This window comes from Narcine bancroftii, chromosome 3, assembly GCF_036971445.1.
Source record: "Narcine bancroftii isolate sNarBan1 chromosome 3, sNarBan1.hap1, whole genome shotgun sequence".
NCBI lineage: Eukaryota > Metazoa > Chordata > Chondrichthyes > Torpediniformes > Narcinidae > Narcine > Narcine bancroftii.
This window is the reverse complement of record NC_091471.1, coordinates 273,187,867-273,211,144: the sequence shown is the minus strand read 5'-3', so window position 1 is coordinate 273,211,144 and position 23,278 is coordinate 273,187,867. Positions and strand designations below refer to the sequence as shown.

Sequence of the window (23,278 nt, the reverse complement as noted above, 5' to 3'; positions counted from 1 at the left end):
CTTTTACTTGGTCCTATCCTTTCAGATGGCACTTTTACTTGGTCCTATCCTTTCAGATGGCACTTTTACTTGGTCCCATCCTTTCAGAATGTACTTTTACTTGGTCCCATCCTTTCAGATGGTACTTCTACTTGGTCCCATCCTTTCAGATGGTACTTCTACTTGGTCCCATCCTTTCAGATGGTACTTCTACTTGGTCCCATCCTTTCAGATAGTACTTCTACTTGGTCCCATCCTTTCAGATGGTACTTTTACTTGGTGCTATTATAACCTGATGCATCAGGAAAAAATTGATTTGGTGAGAAGAAAAGTCAAAATTTCTGTCTTGCTCAGGTCCAGGTATTTTATTTTTCACTTCTTACCACTGATAAAATTTGGTAAATACATTTTGTGATATACCGAGCTTCATCAGCAAGGATATTACCTTGGTCGTCTTGTTTGTAAATGTTGAGGTTCACTTCAGTACTACTTTCAAATAGCCCTCAGTAAGGATGAATACTGATTCATTAGCTGAGGAACACGTGGTAGGATCAGCAGGAAGTTTCATTATTCGTGATTTATATGAACTGCCATTAGATGCTGAGAGTTACGAGGTAACTCCTAAATGCCTGCCATTTCTGATCCACTGACAAACTTTCACCAGTCCAATTTTACTGGCTATGTTCTCATACCAAGGCTTGAGTTTCAAAGGGAAGATAGATAAGCTAGGACTTTTTTTTCTGGAGTGTATGAGTCGGATAGGTGACTACAAGTATACAAAATCGAGAAGGGAATAGACAAGATAAATGGTCTTTTCCTCAGGGTAGTTGAGTCAGAAACGACAGAGGGGATAGTTGAGGGCTGGGGGGGGTGGTCCTGGAGGGGACCTTGGAGGCATTTTTTGATAGAGAGAGTGCTGGGTATACAGAATGAGCTACCAGAGGAAGTGTTGGAGACATTTAAAATATATTTGGGTAGAGGCATGATAGGAGGGTTTAGAGGGATATGGGCCAAGTGCAAACAAATGGAACTAGCTCCAATGGGCAACTTGGTTAACATGAACATATTGGGCCAAAGGACCAGTTTCCATGCTGTATAGCTCCAACTCTGGTGTTCTGAGTCAATGTGGACTCTCAAATTCTTCTATACGCATCTTAATTGGTCATTACCTGAAAGATCATTTTGAGGATTATCAAGCTATTGGTTAATGTGAACACATTCATTCACCTCTGTTGCTTGTAAGAGAAACCCTTTGTTTGACTAACATGGGTCATTGTCACACAGAAAATTTGGCTCTTGTCTAATGGTCCAAGCCATGCTGATCATTGGCTTGGCTGGCAATTTTGTAGTGAATCACCAGTGTGCTTTAGTGAACGTGTCCCTTAATTATATTTGCTCTACAGCACAGAAATAAGGAGGTCAGATATGGGTGCAAGTTAAAAAAAATTTAAGCTATTTCTATTTTTTTGGCATTGAATTTAGTTTAGACATAATGCAGGCCCTTTTGGCTCACAAGCCTATGACACCCAATTGACCTATATTGCTGGTACATTTTGAACAGAGGGAGGAAACCCATGCAGGCACGGGGAGAACGTACAAGCTCCTTAACGCCAGATTCAAACTCTGGTCACTGGCACTGTAGCAGCGTTGCACTAACAGCTACGCTACCCATGCTGCCCATTTATTTAATTACATTGTGTTTAAACTATTTTTTTGGACAACTTAATTTCTGAAGGGGATCTGTTGGAACAGTCTCAGGCCTTGTTGTCATTTGCAACTGGTCCACCTTGAATGATCTTTGCAGTCTGAGTGCAGAAAGGTAAGTGCAATAACATTTATCAATTCGAGAGGCAAGCAAAATATGCTGACTAGATCCTTCGTGATTTAGCACAACATCTTGCTGCAGCATTTTGATAAAACTAATTTTCAGAAGGCATTTGTGTCAATCACATTGTGGTGTGTCTGTAGTCATAGACAAGGGGTGGCCAAACTTGCTTAACACAAGGGCCACATACAATAAACTTCAAATGTTTAAGAGCCACAAGATATGAAAGAATAGTACATATATGTTTTTACTCTTGCATCCACATGCTGTTACATATTATTTATATAAATATTAAAGATGTACATAATATTCATGTATGGAGTTTTTAAACTAATTTACATTCATTTCAATAATCAAAAAGTACACATTGCGCATATACGTGTGTGATAGTTGAATTTTGTGGACCAATTTTTAAGGCAAAATTTAGGAGGTCAACTATTATACGCATACTACCTTTGATCATGGTAAGTCTGCGGATGGGGTGTCGGGAGCTCAGATGGGTGGGCAGCTGGGGCCTGAGCAAGATTCCACAGTCAGGATGTCAGGATCTCAAATGGGTGGGCAAGCGGACGGCCAGTACTGGGTGGTTAACCTGTGGTTGGTGCATTGGGAGCTAGGATGGGAGCGCACCCGAGGTGTTGGAAGGATGACCAGAGTATTGGGAGCTCCAGTGGTGGGGGGGGGGGGGGGGAATGTGGTCTGGGCCAGGGTGGAGAGATGGCGGTCAGGGCAGGAGCTCGGATGGGAGGGTGGCCTTGGCCAAAAATGGGAAGGATTGAATTTTATATGACTATTATACGTGGTAGATGGTATACTGTACATACCAAATATTTTCAATCGCAAGCCGCTCCCACTAAAACTACCCCTGTGAGCATTGGTTCATACCTGTCTCAGCTAACTTATTTCCACAAGCCGCACATTATATATCAAAGAGATGCTTTGGCCACCCCGTCATAGACTAAGACATACAAGGACAGCAAATTTCCATCCCTTTGTTTTTATGGCAGTCATCACTTTTCATTGATGCTATCATTTTTTTCCAGTTTGTTTAATTAAGTGAATTTAAATTATCCAGCTGCTATGGTGGAGTTTGAGCTCGTAACTCCAGACCATTTGTTCAAGCCTCTGGCTTGCTAATTCTCAAACTTAATCACTACCAACATGTGCACAATATTTTGGTATGTTATGCGATGAAATAATGTTTAAGTGATCAGTTTTTATTGTGTTCTAGTGAAACACGCAAGTCTGCAGACGCTGTGATTGTAGTAAATATATGCAGTAAATGCTGCAGGTCTCGCAGCATCCATAGGAGGTAAAGATGTATTCCTGATGTTTCGGGCCTTAGCCGCCTTCAAGGTATAAGCAAAAAGCAGACAGGTGTCTTGATATTGACAGAGAGAAAGGTGGAAGAATAGGAGGGGGAGGAGTCAGACCAACAAACAAAGTGCTAATTGAATATGATGAGAGGAAAGGTGAGAATTGATTTTGGTTCTGTGAAAGGAGACTGGAAAAGAGAAACAGAACTAGAGGAAAGGTGATAGAGGGATGAAGATGGGGGTGGGGGAGTGTTTAATGGAAACCTGAAGTCTGTTAATGCCTACCAGTTGGAAGGTGCCCAGAAGTGGTAGTCCTCAAATTTGTGGGTAGTCTCAGTCTGGCAGTGCATGAGACCATGCACAGACATGTCAGCAAGGGAATGGGACAGGGAATTGAAATGGGTGACCACTGGGAGATCCATGCTGTTATGGTGGACAGAGCTGAGGTGCTCAACGAAGCAATCTCGCAGTCTGCACCCAGTCTCTCTGATGTTGAGGAGACCATACCAGGAGCACCTGATGCAATAGATGACCCCTCCCTCAAGATCCACAGGTGGTGTTGCTTCACTTGGAAGAACTGCTTGGGTGGTGAGGGAGGAGGTTTGGATACAGATGGAGCACTCTTGAGGTTACAAATGTGCCAAGGGAAAGATTGGTGGGGAGGGAGAGATGGATGAGGGAGACCCGGAGGGACTTGCCCCTTTCTTTCCCAGTCTTTATTGAGATGCCTTCTTGCTTTTTACTTATTCTTTGAAGAAGGGCTCAGGCCTGAAATGTTGGGAATAGATCTTTACCCCCTATGGACACTGTGACGCCCGCTGCATTCCTCTAGCATTTAACAGAGGTAGGATTAGAATTGCAATACAAGGTAAGATGTTTGCACAATTAATTTGGAAGCATGTCTTCATTTGTAAATTTGATTTGTTGTGACAATCTTGTTTCACTGCACATTTAACAATGGATAGATGAACACAATGGTTACTTCAGCAAATTGACTCAAATATGATTTTTCTTATTCCCAAAACTTATTAAAAGTAGAAGAATTAGAAAAGCACTTCAATTATATGTTCTATTGAAAGGGATCATGTTATATAAGAAAACAACGAAAAGCTATATTGTAAATGTGCTTCATCTGTCTAGGAAAAAGTGATACTGCCTAAAATTTGCAAAACTCAAAGAATCATTGAATATTGTTGCACAAGGGACTATTGAGCTGGACACCTTTCAATATCAAACAATATCCCTTAATTAAGGCAGATGTTGATGATGAAGTTCATTACTCTTAACACTGTAAAAGAATATTTAAAGGCAGAGTTCTCAGACCTGGAACAAGGCTTATGGTCTCATGGTGTGCTGGGTAGGAGTGATCCATGTGTTTTGATGTGCTGTTGAGTCCTGGATGACCCAAGCATGATCTTGAGGCATTGGAAAAATACCACCAATGTGCTCTCTGCAAATTCCTCTAAATTTACTGGAGGGATAATTGTACTAATTCAGTATCTTCTCCCAGATCAATGACTCTAGCTTTGAGGTTCTAAAATCTAGATGCTCCTGTTTGGTTAGTGAGGTAGGCCACATCACTTGCATATCTGACCTCAGACACCTGAAACAGATAGACTATTCAAATTACTGTCTTAGAACATAGAAGACTACAGCACAGTATAGGCCCTTTGGCCCTTGATGTTGTGCCAACCCATTTATCCCTAATACTAAACCCTCCCTACCTTCTAACCCTCAATGTTTCTTTCATCCAGGAGCTTGTCTAATGTCCCCACTGTTTCAGCATCACCATCCCTGGCAAGGTATTCCAGGCACCCACAAGTCTGCGTTTTTTTTAAAATACCCCTGATGTCTCCCCTAAACTTCCTTCCCTTCACTTTGTACACATGTCCTCTGGTGTTTGCTGTTCCTGCCCTGGGAAACAGGTGCTGACTGTCCATTATGCCTCTCATAATCTTGTAGACCTCTATCGAGTCTCCTCTCATCCTTCTTCACTCCAAAGAGAAAAGTCCCAATTCTGCTAACCTTGCCTCATAAAACTTATTTTCCAATCCAGGCAACATCCTAGTAAATCTCCTCTGCACCCTCTCCATAGCTTCCACTTCCTTCATACAATGAGGTGACCAGAACTGAGCACAATACTCAAGCGTGGTCTCACCAGAGATTTGTAGAGTTGCAATGTGACCTCTCGACTCTTGAACTCAATCCCTCTATTAATGAAGCCCAGCATCCCATAGGCCTTCTTAACTATCCTATCACCCTGTGCGGCGACCCTGAGGGATACAGGGATTTGGACCCCAAAGTCCCTCTGTTCATCCACACTCTTAATTAACTGGCCATTAACACTGTACTCAGCCTTCTGGTTTACCCTTCCAAAATGCATCACCTCACATTTATCTGGATTGAACTCCATCTGCCACTTCACCACCCAACTCTGCATCCTGTCTATATCCTCTTGAAACTTTCGACAACCAAGCTTCATATCAACCACAAACTTACTAACCCATCCTTCCACTTCTTCATCCAGGTCATTAATAAAAATCACAAATAGCAGGGGTCCCAGTACAGTATTCTGCAGCACTCCACTAGTTACCAATCTCCAAGTAGAATACTTTCCTTCCACTTCTACTCTCTACTTTCTCCCTGCAAGCCAATTTTTTTGTCCACACAGCCACGGTTCTACTGATTCCATGCCTCATGACTTTCTGGATGAGCCTCTCATGAGGGACCTTGTCAAATACTTAACTAAAATCCACATAGACCAGATCTGCTCTACCCTCATCAATATCTTTGTTATCTCCTCAAATAATTAGGCTCGTGAGGCATTACCTTCCCTTCACAAAGCCTTGCTGACCATTCTTGAGTAGACTGCATTTCTCCAAATGCTATCCTTAAGAATCCTCTCTAATTGTTTGCACACCACAGATGTTAGACTCACTAGTCTATATTTCCCAGGCTTCTCCCTATTACCTTTTTTAAACAAGGAGACTACATTTGCCATTCTCCAAATCTACGGCACCTCTCCTGCGACCAAAGAGGATTCAAGGATCATCGCTACTGCCCCAGCTGTCACTGTGATGTCCAAGGCTGTGTCAACTTCCTTTTGGAGTGTTTTATGCTCAGGGATATTGGTGTTCCCATTATCACACCATGAGGCATCCAGTCAGCACACTTTCCACTATATCCCTATAAAAATTTGTCCGGGTTTCTGGTGTCAAACTTGTGAGGAAGTAGCGGTGCTGAAATGCTTTCTTCACAATGCCATTTGTGTGATAGGTGCAGCAAAGATCCTCCAAGGTAATGACTCCCAAGAACTTAAATTTGATCACCCTCTGATTCCCCCAAAGATCACTGGATTGTATACCTCTGGCCTTCGTTTCCTGAAGTCAACAATTAGTTCCTTAGTTTTGGTGACATTGAATGCAAGGAAGTTTTCAATTCCATCCTGTGTGCTGACTCATCCCCTTCCTTTATACAACCCACTACCATGGTATCATCGGCAAATTTGTACATGGTGTTATTGTCCTACCGATCTACACAGTCATAGATGTGAAGTGAGTAGAGCAGGAGGGTGAGAACACAGCCTTGCGGTTCTCTCGTACTGATGGAGATTGTGGAAGAGAAGTTCTTACCAATCTTCACTGCTTGTGGTCTGGATGTGAGGAAATCCATGATCCAATTACACAGTGGTGTGTTTACTCCCAGGTCTTGGAGTTTGCTGATCAATTTTGAGGGGATGATGGTGTTAAATGTCGAACTGTAGTTGGTAAGGAGCATCCTGATGTATGCATCTTTGCTGTATAGGTGTTCCAGGGCTTCGTGTAGAGCCAGTGAGATGGCATCCATGGGGTTTGTAGGTCAATTGGGTTTAATTGGGTTCTTGGGCTGAAAGTGCCTGTAACCGTCCTGTACATCTTTTTTTTAAAAAGAAATGAATGGAAAGCAGTGGTATAGGTTTTGGAAGAGCTGCACCAAACCCAGTAACACTTCAGTTTCATGCACAGTTTGGTCAGAGTCTTCCTTGCTTTCTCACCCTCCTTTGCCATCTCTCACGCTGAAATAACTGATCTCCAGAGGTTGAGCATAGCTTTGCATTCTCAGCTGGCTTTTGGGATCCCAGAATGATCTTGTCTGGCATGTGTTTGCGCACTTCTCTGATTGCCTCCTGCCTGCAATCTAGGGTACAGCTACAATGTTGCTGTGCACCCTTCCCTATTTGTGGTCGGGGCTCGCTGCCATTTGATCAGAAAGACTGAACTTGCATTCGGAAAAGGGCACCAAACATTTATGGTTCTAAAACAGCCCCAGACACTGTGGATATTCATTATTCCCACTTAGCATTAATCTTGTTTTATGGACGTCACAGTTGTATATAAACCTCACACACATGACATTACAAATGCTGGGATCTGAAACTAAACCCAATCTGCAGGAGGAACTTGGGGGTCAAACAGGATTGGTGTGGCGAGGGAAAGAATGGTCAATGTTAGGGGCTGGAAGCCTTCATCAGACAGTGTGTGAAAGAGTTGAGCTATAATGAGGCAAGGATGAGAGTGGTAGGACGAGGGCCAGTGGGGGAATTGGAGGACTTTATTCCCTGGAGCATAGAAGGTTCTAGGGTGATTTGATAGAGGTATTTAAAATTATGACGGGGACAGATAGAGTCAATAAGGACAGGCTTTCTCCATTGAGAGTGGGAGAGATTCAAAGAAGAGGACAAGCATTGAGATTGAAGGGGGAAAAGTTTAGGGGAAACATGAGGAGGAATTTCTTCACTCAGAGGGTGGTGGGAGCTTTCCACCAAAGTGGTAGGTGTGGGCTCTATTTTAATATTTAAGAAAAAAATTGGATAGGTATATGGACAAGGGAGGTATGGAAGGTTATGGGCCAGGTGCGGGTCTAAGGACTAGTTGGGAGAAAGTGTTCGCATGGACGAGAAGGGCCAAACTGGCCTGTTTTTGTGCTATAATTGTTATATGGTTTTATAGACCTGTTACTACGATAGGCAAACTGAAATGTATCCATGTCACCACTCAGACAGGAGCTGATCTGCTTTCAAAACACTTCATCACTGTTGATGTAACTGTTACTGGTCGATAGTCATTAAGGCAATATTGGGGAAGTTGAAATCACCCATAACTACAACCCTGTATTTCCTGCACCATTCCAAGATCTGACTGTTTTATCTTCTCCTCAATGTCCCTTGGGCTATTGGGTATCTATGGACTACTCCCAGCACAGTGATAGCTCCCTTCCTATTTCCGACTTCCACCCACACCGACTCAGTGGACAGTCCCTTTCTATAGCTGTGATGCTATCCTCGACCAGTAGTGCTACTCCTCCCACCTTTTTTTTAAACCTCCTATCATATTCCCTTTAAAACACCTCAACCCTGGTACCTGCATCAGCCCGTCCTCCAGCCAAGTCTCTATTTCACATACTGATCCATGCACTGTTCATCCCCTTTATTCCTAATACTCCTAGTGTTGAAATAGACACATTTCAAACCCCCCCCAAAAAAACTGGCTACATTTATATTTTGTCCCCTGCCTGCCCTTCATCAACAACTCAGAACATATAGCTCCATGCTTTTGTCCTTTTACCATAACCTCTGCACTCACATTCTGATTCCCACTCCCTGCCAAACTAGTTGAAACTCTCCCCAACAGCTTTAGCAAATTTATCCACCGGGGTATTCGTCCCCCTCCAGTATAGGTGCAGCTCATCCTTTTTGTACAGGTCCGACCTTCCTCAGAAGAGATCCCACTGATCCACAAATCTGAACCCCTGCTTCCTGCACCAACTCTTCAGCCACGCATTTATTACAAAATTACAAGAAAAAAGAGCAGAAGTAGGCCATTTGGCCCATCGAGTCTGCTCTGCAAATCAATCCTGAGCTAAACTGTTCTCACATCTAGTTCCAAGTTCTAGCCTTTCCCCCATATCACTTGATACCTTGACTAATTAGATACATATTAATTTCCCCCTTAAACTCCCCTAATAATCTGGCCTCCACAAATCCATGACCCTCTGGCTAATGAAATTTCTCCTCATCTCTGTTTTAAATGGGTACCTTCTAATTCTTGTCCTGGATTCACCCACCAAGGGAAACATCCTATACACATCTACTCTGCCCATTCCTCTCAGCTTTAGTATGTTTCTATGAGATCCCCTCTCATTCTTCTATACTCCAATGAATACAGTCCAAGAGCCACCAAGTGTTCCTCATATGCTAGCCCTTGCATTCCAGGAATCATCCCGGTAAAATCTTCTCTATTCCCTATCCAACGTATTGCATCCTTTTTAAGATAAGTGGCCCAAAACTGCGCACAGTAATCCAAATGAGGTCTCACCAGTGTCCCATAGAACTCATCAACTATTCCCCTTGAATGCCAACATAGCATTTGCTTTCTTTACTGTCAATTGAACCTGGTGGTTAACTTTTAAGGTATTCTGCACACGGACCCTCAAGTCCCTTTGCACTTCCAAATTTTGAATTTTCTCCCCATCCAAATAATAATCTGCTTGTTTATTTCCTCTTCCAAAGTGTGCACCTGTTTATTTCTCAACGTTGTATCTCATCTGTCATTTCTTTGCCCACTCTTCTAAGCTGTCCAAGTCTCTCTGCAACCTTTCAGTTTCTTCAACACTTCCTACTACACTACCTATCTTGGTGTCATCTGCAAACTTTGCCACAAAACTATTCACTCCATAAATATATATTGTAAAAAGAGATGGCCCCAACACTGACCTCTGCGGGATAGCACTTGTAACTGGCAACCAACCAGAACCGTATCCCTTTATTCCCACCCTTCTGCCTATCAGCCAATGCTCCACCCAATCTAATATCTTTCCTGTAATTCCATGGGCTCGCATCTTACTAAGCAGCCACTTATGCAACAATTTATTGAAGACATTTTGAAAATCCAAATACACAACATCCACAGCCTCTCTCTTGTCCATTCTATTTGAGATTTCCTCAAAAAATGCCATTAGGTTGATCAGGCAGGATCTTCCCTTCATGAAATCATGTGGGCTTGGACTTGTTATGCTATGCACCTTAAGGTATTTCATAATCTCATCCTTGAGGATCAACTCCAATAACTTTCTAACTACTGATGTCAGACTAATAGGCCTATAATTTCCTTTCTTCTGCCTCCCTCCTTTCTTAAACAGTGGAACTACATTTGCAACCTTCCAATCCTCCGGAACCAAGCCAGAGTATTGTTTTCTGGAAAATCATATTTCTAATGCCTCCACAATCTCTAAACCCATCTCATTTAGAATCCATAGATGCACCTCATCCAGTCTAGGAGACTTGTCTTCCTTTAGTCTATTCACCTTATGAAGCACCATCTCTAGTCCTGACTGTATTTAATTTTATTCCCTGAGACCTCTGACTAACAGATATATGGCTATTGTCTTCCTCAGTGAAGACTGATGCAAAATAATAATTTAGTTCCTCAACCATATCTTTGTTATCCATTATAATGTCTCCAGCATCATTTTCAATTGGTCCTATATCTACCCGTGTCTCTCTTTTAGTATCCTTTTGTATGTTATTTGCCAACTTCCTTTCATAATTCACTTTTTCTTTCCTAATGACATTCTTTGACTCTGTTTTTGTTTCCCATTCCACTGTTTTTCCACTAATTTTTGCTTCCTTGTCTGCCCTCCCTTTTGCCTTTATTTTAGGCTTAACCTCTCTTTTTAGCCACATTTGTGCCATTTTTCCATTCATAATTTTCCTTGGAATATATCTATCTTGAGCTTTCTTTATTTCTTGTAGAAATATCATCCAATTCTACTCTGCTATCTGTCTTACTTTTCCAGTCAACTTGGGCCAGTTCCTCTCTCATACCTATGTAATTCCCTTTGTTCCACTGAAATATTGACACACCTGATATCAGCTTTTCCTTTTCAAATTTGAAACTGAACTCTGTCATGCTATGATCACCATTTCCTAAGGATTCTATTACCTTTAATTCACTAATCACCTCAGGTTCATCACTCATTCCAAATCTGCGAATTCCCTGGTGGGCTTATCGACAAGATGCTCCAAAAAGCCATTCCATAGACATTCTACAAACTCTCTCTCCTGATATTATTACCTTCCTGACTTTCCCAATCCCCTTTCATGTTAAAATCCCCCATAATTATTTTGACATTCTCCTTCTGTCACGTTTTTTCTATCTCCAGCTGTAGCTCATTGTCCACTTCCTGGCTGCTGTTTGTGGGCCTGTATATAACTGCCAATAGGGTCATTTTACCCTTGCCATTTCTTAACTCAACCCATAAGGATTCTACCATTTGATCCTAGTGATTTAATATCATTGCTTGCCATCAGGGCCATGCCACCCCCTCTATTCTAAGTTGCATTGTCATATATTTCAATCTGTGGCTGTTCAGCAAGACATTGGCTTTATTCCTAATGCTCCATGCATTTGGGTACAGTACCATAACTTCCTGTTCCTACTATCTTTAGCACGTGGCTCAGACAGCAATCCTGAGATTACCACCTCTGAGGTCTTGCTTTTCACTTCCTAATTCCCTTTTCAGGTCCTCATCCCTACTCTTATCCATGTCATTGGTTCCCATGTGGATCACAACATCTCCCCCTCCAGAATGCTATGAACTCAATCAGAGACATCCCTGACCATGGCACCTGGGAGGCAACATACCATCCGAGAGTCTTGATCTCACCTACCAAACCGCTTGCTTAACCAATGAATCCCCAATTACCATAGCTCTCCTCTTCTTTCCCTCCACCCCCCCACCCACTTCCCTTCTGAGCTGAGGAGCCATCCTCTGTGATGTGACCACTACGACTGGTCCCTGATAGATTGTCTCTTCCTCCTCCCCCCTCCAGGCAAAATCCAAATTAGTATACTTATCATTGAGGGGAATGGCCATAGAGGGGGTCCTCTGCACTTATCTGCCTATTCCCTTCCCTCTACTAACAGACACCCAGTTACCAGTCTTCTGACTTTTAGGAGCCTTGGGAGGAGATTACTAGCCAGGCAGAAGTAATGATTTGAGCATATGCTCAGAGCTTGCCTGAAGTGAAACATCATTGATTTCTAGGATCTTCAGGCCCATGGCCACTCAGAGTGGGCAAGAAGCATTCAAGGTGATAATGAGAAGCTTGATGCATCTGGTACACACACAGTCAGCCCCCTGTATAACCAGCAAAAGAAACTACCCTCTCATTTGCTGCACATTTCCTGTGCGGACAAGTTACACTGACCTGATAAACTGTCTCAAAATCCACAAATTCAAAAAGAAAGCAAGTTGCCCTTAATCCCGAAGATGGTGCAACCCTTGTTCATATCTTATTGGAAAGAATTAACCAGTTAATTTCCCCTCATCTCTGCTACTCTTTTTCAATTGCTTCCCTGTATTTTAAATATTTATCCAGCTCTCTGTGAAAGTTAGTATGAAGGGAGGGGAGCACAACAGACTGTTGAAGTTCTTTTGGCTGAATGGGATAGTGGTTTTAATGGACAGAAAAAGAAGTCTTGTACTGGAGCCCTTGAATATATGATGAGATGCCTCAACCAATCAAAAGGCCTTCTTCAATTTCACATCTATCACTGCTTTCATACTTCTCAAGTCCTTGACCAATGCTGAGTTCAGAAGTAAGTCCAGGCAGGAACTAATTTTTCAGAACAAGTTTATTCCCAATTGTGTAATTACTGACTGGAGCTGGAAGATGCCGCTGTGTCTCTTTGGATGGACAATCGCATAAATTCGATAGATGTTTTGAGCCACCAAGTTTTTGTGATCTATGAGAAAGTGTTGCTGAAAGGATATAATAATGTGGAGCCTTTCTTTTTCTTTGGCTTGGCTTCGCGGACGAAGATTTATGGAGGGGGTAAAAAGTCCACGTCAGCTGCAGGCTCGTTTGGCTGACAAGTCCGATGCGGGACAGGCAGACACGATTGCAGCGGTTGCAGGGGAAAATTGGTGGGTTGGGGTTGGGTGTTGGGTTTTTCCTCCTCTGCCTTTTGTCAGTGAGGTAGGCTCTGCGGTCTTCTTCAAAGGAGGTTGCTGCCCGCCAAACTGTGAGGCGCCAAGATGCACGGTTTGAGGCGATATCAGCCCACTGGCGGTGGTCAATGTGGCAGGCACCAAGAGATTTCTTTAGGCAGTCCTTGTACCTTTTCTTTGGTGCACCTCTGTCACGGTGGCCAGTGGAGAGCTCGCCATATAACACGATCTTGGGAAGGCGATGGTCCTCCATTCTGGAGACGTGACCCATCCAGCGCAGCTGGATCTTCAGCAGCGTGGACTCGATGCTGTCGACCTCTGCCATCTCGAGTACTTCGACGTTAGGGATGTAAGCGCTCCAATGGATGTTGAGGATGGAGCGGAGACAACGCTGGTGGAAGCGTTCTAGGAGCCGTAGGTGGTGCCGGTAGAGGACCCATGATTCGGAGCCGAACAGGAGTGTGGGTATTTACGCTTATCTTTGTGAGGTTTTTCAGTTGGTTGTTTTTCCAGACTCTTTTGTGTAGTCTTCCAAAGGCTACAGTCCAGGATAACCACTGGAAAAGTAGAGTTTCCATCCCTCTACTTCTTTGTAGTAGAATTTCATTCCTTGCTTTATTACATTGCATACTATAATTACATTTAATATTTTTCAATCTTGTCTAAGCGGATAATAACTAAAATCACTTTTGATGCAAGTATGCAATAAATTTACTTTCAGGCAATGTGTTCTTACAGACATTTGATTAGCTGCAATTATTAAAAATGTTTCCAATTTTATTGATTTGCGCACCCCCTTACTTGGTAAGAATTGGACTAAATAATCCTGTTGATTCCATATTGCCCAAAGGCATATAGGAAATGCAAAACCAAGTCTTTTTTTTTTAAAATGCTAACCTCAAATTGATTTTTCCCTGTCATTTTAGAACCTGTTATTTAGGTTTACAGTTTGTTACACAAATGACACAACTGTATTACAATGTGGAGAGAGGCTTGATGCTAAAAATGGACTAAGGATATAGTTTGCAGAATACATCATTTTTGCATTAACGATTTTAAAAAATGATCCATAATTTTGAGAGAAGCAAGAAAATCTGCAGATTCTGAGGACAGTGCAGGACACAAATTGAGAAATTCAGCAGGTCGTGCAGCATTTGTAGAAAGTAAAATGTAGGCAACATTTTGGGCCCTTCTTTCGGACTATCAAAAATCAGGCATTTGGGGGGCGTGGCAAGATGGCGTAAGGAATAGACGTGCCTTCCAGTCCTCTCCTGACTCTTTGTTATTGTTTTGTCTATAAGTGCCTGTTGAAACTTTCTAAAAAGTTTATAAATAGTTAGAGGTGTTGAACTAGCTTCTAATGGTACAATTGCTAAAATAAAAGTAAAAGAAAATGGCAACAGATCGCTAAGAAATTACATTTCCCGAAGTTATCTGAGCCTACCTGTTTACAAGAAACCAGGACTCAGCGTGGAATGGATCCAAGAGGAGAAGTGCAAGATTCGGCAACGGAGCTTCGCTCTGTACCGGTAGGGCTCTTTAAAGATGGCGCCTGGCAGCCTTTGGAACAAAGGGCTAGCCAGACGCGTGTATTTCAATCAACGCCCGCTATGAGCGCTGTCACTGAACCTTTGACAGTTGGAACAGCTGGAATGCCGCCAGCTGAAGACCCGACTTTAAAGAGAAGTCCACCGATTGATGTAGCGGTGGCGCTGCGAAATGCACCACCAGTTATGAAGACTTCAACAGATTGAATGCTTCAATGAAGGCTTTTGATGTAATATGGGTTAAGGATAACCCTGACTATCAGTCTTCTGATACTGCTGAGGAGGTTGTGGCAGGGGTTTCTACACAGAGTCATACTTCAAGAAAAGCAGTTAAACTAAGGGAAAGATTAGAAGACCCTCTGGTTATTCAGAAACAGTAGGACCCTATTTTGCCTGAATCTATTCCAGTTGATATGCTTATTAAGAATCTTGAATTTAAGTTATCTTCTTCAATCAAAGAGATAGGTAAATTTTTGGTTCAAGTTAATACTAAGCTTAATACCTTGGTGGATATTAATACCTAACAGATGGTTGATTATGGAGCTTTTAAGCTTGAAACGAATGTTTGTGACCAAGGTATAGTTGAGGTACAAGATCAAATACAAGACGTAAATAAAACAATTGAAATTTTACAAATTCAGAATAAAAATTTAGCGAAAAAGGTTGATTATTTGGAGAATCAGTCTAGACGGAACAACGTAAAAATTATTGGTTTGCCAGAAGATATAGAAGGATCAAAACCAAGAAAATTTTTTACCGATTGGATTCCACAAGTGTTAGGACAAGTTAAGTTCCCGGAAGGTTTAATACTGGAACGTGCTCACCGAGCCCTGAGAAGAAAGCCTTTTCCAGGACAGAATCCAAGACCTGTTCTGGTCTGTTGTTTAAACTATTATGATAGAGAGACAATTTTGCGTGTGGCTATTAGAAATGCGCAACAAAGTAGATCTCCTTTGATGGTCCAGAACAATCGTGTTTTTTTTTATCCGGATTTGAGTCAAGAAGTTATGTCTCAATGACGTGAATTTAATTCTGTGAAAGAAGTGTTATGGAAAAAAGGATATAAAGCAACATTTAGATACCCTGCAGTATTGAAGATTTTTCAGGATGGATATCAACCAAAATTTTTTGATAACCCTAAAGAAGCTATGGACTTTGCTCAACTGTTACCAATCATGCAATTCCAGGAACGACATAGTCCTCCACGGTCTCCAAAGAGACCGAATTTCAAAAAGAAATGGAAGCAATGGTGGTCGGAGTGGCAAAGCTGATTATATTAAAAAAAAAATTCTGAGAAGATTTAGATAATGATGATAGTTTAATGTGAAATGGGAGTTAGGAGAGGGAACTGGGTGGGCTACGTGCGAGTTATCTCACACCCAATATTTTGTGGGAGTTACCGCATTGTGCGGTTCAGACAGGAGGAGGTAGTTGTAACCTCCTACCTATTTTTTTTTTTATTATTAATTTTTGGATTAAGGAGTGAAGTTTCTTTTTTTTTAAATAATTTCCTTTTTTTTGCTGTAGTTTTAAGAGGGGATAAGGAGAGGGGTTTTTTCTTGTTTTTTTTTTCTCTTTTTTTCTTGTTGTGTTGTTGTAAGAAAGGTTTAAATTAAAGTTTGCTTCTCTAAATGTCCAGGGTTTAAATAATCCTATTAAGCGTAAGAAAGTATTTGCTTACTTAAAAAAATTAGAAGTTGATGTGCCTTTTTTGCAGGAAATTTATTTAACAGATAAGGAACATTTGAAACTTAAATGTGAATGGGTTGGACAAGTTTTTTTTTATTCATTTAATTCAAAGGCAAAAGGAGTGGCAATTTTGGTGCACAAGAATCTACTATTTCAGTTACAGAATGAAGAGAAAAATGGTGGAAGATTATTAAAACTGAATTGTACAATCTTTAACGAGGCTTGGACTTTGCTTGATGTTTATGCTCCAAATGTTGAGAATACAGCTTTTGTTGTGGATATGTCTTTATTACTTGGACAATTGAACTCTAATGTGATGATTGGGGGAGATTTAAATGTGGTATTGGAGCCTTTATTGGACAAGTATCTAAGAGTAATTAAGCCATTATATAATAACCAACTTGTTCCTTTAACACATACTGTTTGGTTTTGTGATTGATTGCAACAGTTTTGGAAAGGTATTCAATCTATTTTTAATAGTTTATATAATATCTATGTTGTATTAGATCCTGATATATTTTTATTAGGGAATATGCAATCATTAATTGACTTAGGCTTAATTGATTATCAGATTTCTTTTATTTATTTAGCCTTAGTGGTGGTCAAGAAATGTATAGCGCTTACTTGGAAAGTAGAAATATATTAACCTTAGATAGGTGGTATTGAGAGATGAAGTCTTGTTTAATTATGGAAAAGATATCTTTTTCAATTCAAGATAAGATGTCTTTTTATAAGCTGAAGTGGACTCTATTTGTTAAGTACATGCAATTAAGTTTGACTTAAATATGTTTTATGTGTGATATTTTAGATTTAATAACTTTTTTTTATTAGTATTTTTATCTGTTATTTTTTTGTTTGTTTGTGAGTGTTTTTTATATATAATATTATTAATTTTATTAATTCTTCACTCTTTATTTTGGGGGGAGGGGTGGGGTTTTTTTTATATTTAGATTTTTTTTAGTGACCGTATATATGGTGGGGGGTTAGACTAATTTAAGTTAGGTCATTAATGCTGTGTTGTAATAATTATTTTATTTTTATTTTTCTTTAAATGTAATTTTTTTTTGTTATATTCATGTGATAAAATCTTTAAATAAATTTTTTTTAAAATCAGGCATTTGAATAAAAAGGTGCTGGGAAGGGGTGGAAAATTGAAGGAATGTAGTTCTGTGTTCATCCTTCCCACCCCCATTTACTGTGGTGTCCTCCCTCCCTTATCCTGCCTGTAGCCCTGAGCTCCTCCCCTCCACCACTTTGTTCGGGCACCTGCCCACATTTTGCTCGTACCTTGAAAGGCTCAAGCCCAAAACTTTGTTTATGTGTCCTCCTTTTCCTATATAAAGTACACTGTCAGACCTGCTGAGTTTCTCCAGCATCGTATTTTTATTTCAAATCACGGTGTCTGCAGACTTTCATGTTTCACTCTTAACAGGATATCTGCCTGGTTTTCTGCACTCTTGAAGAAGGGCACTGAAAGGTTGACTACCTTTTACTTTCTATGTATATTGTGTGATCTGGGTTTTTCCAGCACTTTCCAGTACTTGCCTACAATTTTGAATTGATTCTGATTGCAAATTATCCATTGGTTTGCAATGTCTTTGTGCATTACTTACTACCAATAGAATTGCTGTTGTATAATCCTTGATGGGCATTAAGTGGGGTGAAAATAGTTTCAGCCTGTTAAAATGTGGAAGTTGTATTCTGAATAACAGTTGGAAATTACCTTGTTATAAATGGATGAGCTTTATTACATTCTTGTAATCCCACAGAGCCATCATTATAGGCTGACACTTAGGTGTCAGGATGGACAAAACAACCAAACAATACATTTACATAATGTCTTTAATCTAGTGAAACCTTGAGGAATTTCATTTGTGCATTATCAAGCAATTTGTTTAATATGCTCTGAAATGAGATGTAAAGATAGTTATTAAAGTAATAACTATTAAGGAACATCAAAAAGAGTGATATTGAATGATTTTAAACAGGTAATTCCAGAGTTTGGGGATGAGGCAGGTGAACACTAACTAGCAGTGATGCAGAGGTTAATGTCAGCAATGTACAAGATGCTTGGATTGAGAAGTGATAGGACTAGAACTGGAGAAGTTGAGATTCTGGATAAATTTGACAATGAGGATGAGAATTTTGAATAAATAGCTGTACTGAGTGATCACTGGCAATTGATGAATTGGCTTGTTACTTAAGAGCATCAATTTTTTGGATAACATCATCTTATGGATGATGGGAGGTCTGCCAAAAGAGCATTGAAATAGACAAATGGAGAGGAAACCTAGGCATGGTTGGGGTATCACAATAGTTAAGTTGTGGTCTGGGTGACATTGGGTGAAGAAGGTAGAAAATGGTCTTGCTAGTTCATCTCTGGATCAGATACAGCATCACTGATGTGAATGACCTAGTTCTTGGATTATTTCCTACCAGAGATGGGAATGGAATCTGTGACTAGAGAATAGAATTATACCAAATTCTTGTTTTCATGATAGCTTTTTGGAGGGAATCTCATGATGTGAAAATTACAGAAGAAACCACTGATGATGGAAATCTAAAATAAAAAGAAAATGATGGAAATGCTCAGCAGGTAAGGTTGCATCTGAAGAAAAGGGGTTAACATTTCAGGTTGAAGATCTTTTATCCAAAGCCCAGACCTTTGTCAGAACATGAAGGGTCTTTGACCCAAAATGTCCAACACCTTTTGTTTTCACAATTGTCTGACATTTCTATGGGATTGAAGGAGATTATCATTTCGTCACACAGCATGATAACAAGTCCTTCCAGCCCATGAGTCTGTGCCACCAAACTATCCCAATTAACCTATAACCTCCTTACGATTTGAAGGGTGGGGGGGGGGGAATCTGGTGCGCCCACAGGAAACCCACACAGATATGGGGAGAATGTACAAACTGGTGCTGAAATTACATTGCACTAGCTGCTAGGCCAACTGTGCCACTGAGGTAGAACTGGATGTCACTGGTCACAGGGTTGTGAGAAACTTGTGTTTGGAGGTGATCTTTTTTCTTTAGCTATGATATAATTTTAAGTATCGAGTCATTGTGGATTATCCATGCCAGCCATTCTCAACGGGGGCCCTGGGGGCCACAGCAAAGTTAAGAGGGGGCATGGACTGAAATCATAAAATACTTCTTATGCAGTAAGAAGGAGAGAGATACGGAGAAACCAACTAAGCATGGCTGCTTCACGCAGAAGGGCATCCATAAACTTTGCTCAAAGTTCTAAGAGGGCCATAGCCCAAAAAAAGGGTGAGAATGGCTGATCCATAAAAACCACAGCTTCAAAATGGACAGTTTTGCTGGCATGCAATTAAGATAGAAGGCCACACTTTGACAGTGCGTGGCATAAATTAAAGGATAAGATGCTGTTTATGCTTTGCACCTTGAGTAAGTCAGGTTTTAATTGATGGGAGTGTTCAGAATATTGAGGAATATTTAGTTTCATGTGCTCTGAATTTTAATGCTCTTTTGATTTTGGTATTAAATATGGATATGCTTTACTATAAATGTAACTATAAATGTATATTTCAATATTTGATGTTGAGTAACTACATTAGTGGGTAGAGGTCGAGTACCCTTTATCCGAAGATCCAAAAACTGAAAAGATCCAGACACCAATTTTTTTTTAAAGCACCGACATAACATCACAAGTGGTAAAAAAAAAAAATTCAATACTGACTTGCTCATGGGGGACTCTGACACTCTGGGGCCAGTTTGATTAAAATAATTGTAAAAAGAATAAAACAGAATCTTTGCTTCAGGCTGGGAAGATGCCAAATGGAGCTGGATCCAAGTCTTCAGCATCGACGGCAGCCGGAGTCGGCGACGGCGACTCTGTTCTCAACATCAGGTGCGGTGCCGTTCCGGGCAGGAGCGGGGACCTTGGGCTCCCGGGCAGGAGTGGGGACCCTAGTCAGGGACCGATGGCGACAGAGGGGAGGTGACAATGGTGGGGAGGTGGCCTTTTTTTGTAAGCAGAGATCAAGTGTTTTTTTTTGGTAAGTACTAAACATTATTTCATGTGAATTTTCCACTTATGTGTTATGCGTTATTTCAGCGCTCGAAAAACCAGCCGTTGTTTGTTGTTGTTTATCCGCTGATCCAAGTATTCTGCTGATGCCGCTGAACTGATTAGTTCCATTGTTCCAAAATCTGAAAAAATCCAAAAAATGTCTTGGTCCCAAGCATTTTGGTTAAGGGGTACTTGACCTGTAATAGTATTCTAAAGTTTGATAACAGTTTCTATTGTGCACAAAGTTAATTGTTTTTTATTTTGTATTTTTAGGCCTGTGTTGGCAGACAGAGTCCTCGTGTGGTGTTGTATCGAATGCAGAATCTATGTTCCTTAGAAAAGAGACATCAGTCTGGCGGAGGTATAGTAAGCAAACTGATCTCATAAATGTAACTATTTTTTCTTCACTGAAACAATTTATGCTTTGGTGAATGATTTTGTTTGTGTAAGACATGAAGTGGCTTGAGAAATAAGGGATAACAGCAGAAGTAGGCCTTTCAACTTTCTCCGTTCATCAGGGGCATGACTGAACTTTGACCTTTGTGCCACTTTTAGCACCATTATCATATCCTTGAATTCTCTTGCTATTGATCCCTGTTTTGAATGAACATAATCCTCCAGAATCGAGAATCCCAAAGGTTCACCATCCTCTAAGTGAATTAATGTTTCCTCCTTTCATTTCCAAACAAACCTATTCATTATATTCCAACTGTGCTTCCTGGTCCTAAATCTTCATTTAGGGTAACCATCTTCTCTGGCAAGTCTATCCTTTCTTGGATAAAGAGACTAAAAGTGTACACAATACTCCAGGCAACAAAAAACCAGAGCTGGAACATTGTGTGCTATTCTAGTCACCACACTATAATTGCACTGGGCAGGATATACAGAAAATTCCCCAGGATTTTGAATGGAATGCTTCAGAGACTTAAATTTCTCATTGCTGCAGTTAGAAGTTCCCATCTGCTTCAAAGGGGCACCAATCACCCTGGTGCCCAAGAAGAGTAGAGTGAGCTGCCTCAATAACTATCACCCCGTAGCACTGACATTTACCGAGATGAAATGCTTCAGAGACTTTTAAATTTCTCATTGCTTCAGTCAGAAGTTCCCATCTGCTTCAAAGGGGCACCAATCACCCTGGTGCCCAAGAAGAGTAGAGTGAGCTGCCTCAATAACTATCATCCCGTAGCACTAATATTTACCGTGATGAAATGCTTCAGAGACTTTTAAATTTCTCATTGCTGCAGTCAGAAGTTCCCATCTGCTTCAAAGAGGCATCAATCTCCCTGGTGCCCAAGAAGAGTAGAGTGAGCTGCCTCAATAACTATCATCCCGTAGCACTAACATTTACCGTGATGAAATGCTTCAGAGACTTTTAAATTTCTAATTGCTGCAGTCAGAAGTTCCCATCTGCTTCAAAGGGGCATCAATCTCCCTGGTGCCCAAGAAGAGTAGAGTGAGCTGCCTCAATAACTATCATCCCGTAGCACTAACGTTTACTGTGATGAAATGCTTTGTGAAGTCGGTATGGCCAGAATTAACACTTACCTAAGCAAAGGACTGCAATTCACCCATCGTCACTATCGCTCCACAGCAGACACAATATTACTGACTCTCCACTCAGCTCTGGATCACCTGAACATCAGCAACTCATACATGTGGCTGCTCTTCATTGAATACAGCTCAGCCTTCAACACCATTATTACCTCAGTGCTGGTCAACAAGCTTCAAAGCCTGGGCCTCTGCATCCCGTCTGCAACTGGATCCTTAACTTCCTCATCTGAAGACCGCAGTCATTATGCATTGGAAACAACGTTATCTCCTCACTGACAATCAACACAGGTGCACCTCGATGAGGGCTTAGCCACTGCTCTACTCATTACGCACCCAGGACTGTATGGCCAAGCACAATTTCCAATGCTATCTACAAATTTGCCAATTACACCATTGTTGTTTTTGATTCTGCTGACAACAATAAGGAAGCATATAGGAGGGAGATAGATCGCTTGTTGAGTGGTGTCACATCAGCAACCTTGACCTCAACATTAGCAAAACCAAGGAGATGATTGTGGACTTCAGGAGGGAGTCAGGGGTACAAGACCCAGTCCTCATTGAGTAGTGGAGAGGGTCAAGAACTTCAAATTCCTGGGTGTCAGCATCTTTGAGGATCTGTCCTGGAGCCTCCATGTCAATGTGATCATGAAGAAGGCCTGCCAGTGGCTATACTTTGTGAAGTGCTTGAGGAGATTCAATACATCACCCAAGACTCTCAAACTTCTACAGGTGTACCATGGAGAGCATTCTGGGTGGTTGCATCAATGTCTGGTATGGAGATTCCAACGCTCACCTTTGGAGGGGGGGTGGTGGGGGGAACTTCAGAGGGTTGTTAACTCAGCCTCCAACATCATGGGCATTAGACTTCACTCCATCAAGGACATCTACATGGGGCGGTGTCAATAAAGCAGCCTCTATCCTCAAGGACCTTCACCACCCAGGCCATGCCCTCTTCACTCTGATACCATTGAGGGAGAAAAAGGGACAGTAGCCTAAAGACAAGCACTAAGGACAGCTTCTTCCTTGCTGCTAACATATTCCTGAATCATTAATGAACCAAAGAGACACACAACATAGTGTGTGCCTTTTCACACACTATTTTTATGGTTGATATAAATGTTGGACTGTGACGCTGCTGCAAAACAACAAATTTTGTGATTTGTTCATGACAATAAATTATGATTCATTTGATTTGATTTATTTCCCTTATAGCTGAGGAGGCGAGAGGGATGGGGGACTTGGTAAATGTATAAAACTTGTATGGACCAAAAGATAGGGCACATAGTATGGAGAGAAGGCGGGGACGGGGTACTGAACTTTAAGATCAGCCATGATCTCGTTGA

The 23,278-nt window shown here is 41.2% G+C and overlaps 1 protein-coding gene across 7 annotated transcripts in view; it reads left to right on the top strand.

Annotated features, from left to right (window-relative positions):
• The window catches only part of LOC138758775 (mesoderm induction early response protein 2-like), a 1,136,488-nt gene that overhangs the window by 20,623 nt on the left and 1,092,587 nt on the right, over window positions 1-23,278 (top strand). For 3 of the 7 annotated variants that reach the window (XM_069928154.1, XM_069928155.1, XM_069928153.1), the window contains exons 2-3: window positions 18,848-18,942; window positions 20,658-20,745. In XM_069928154.1, coding sequence (XP_069784255.1) covers window positions 20,700-20,745 — 46 coding nt within the window. In that variant the 5' untranslated portion in view covers window positions 18,848-18,942; window positions 20,658-20,699. Of the gene's footprint in view, window positions 1-18,847; window positions 18,943-20,133; window positions 20,223-20,657; window positions 20,746-23,278 lie in introns of all 7 variants that reach the window. The other 4 variants (XM_069928152.1, XM_069928158.1, XM_069928157.1 and 1 more) reach the window with 2 other exon arrangements.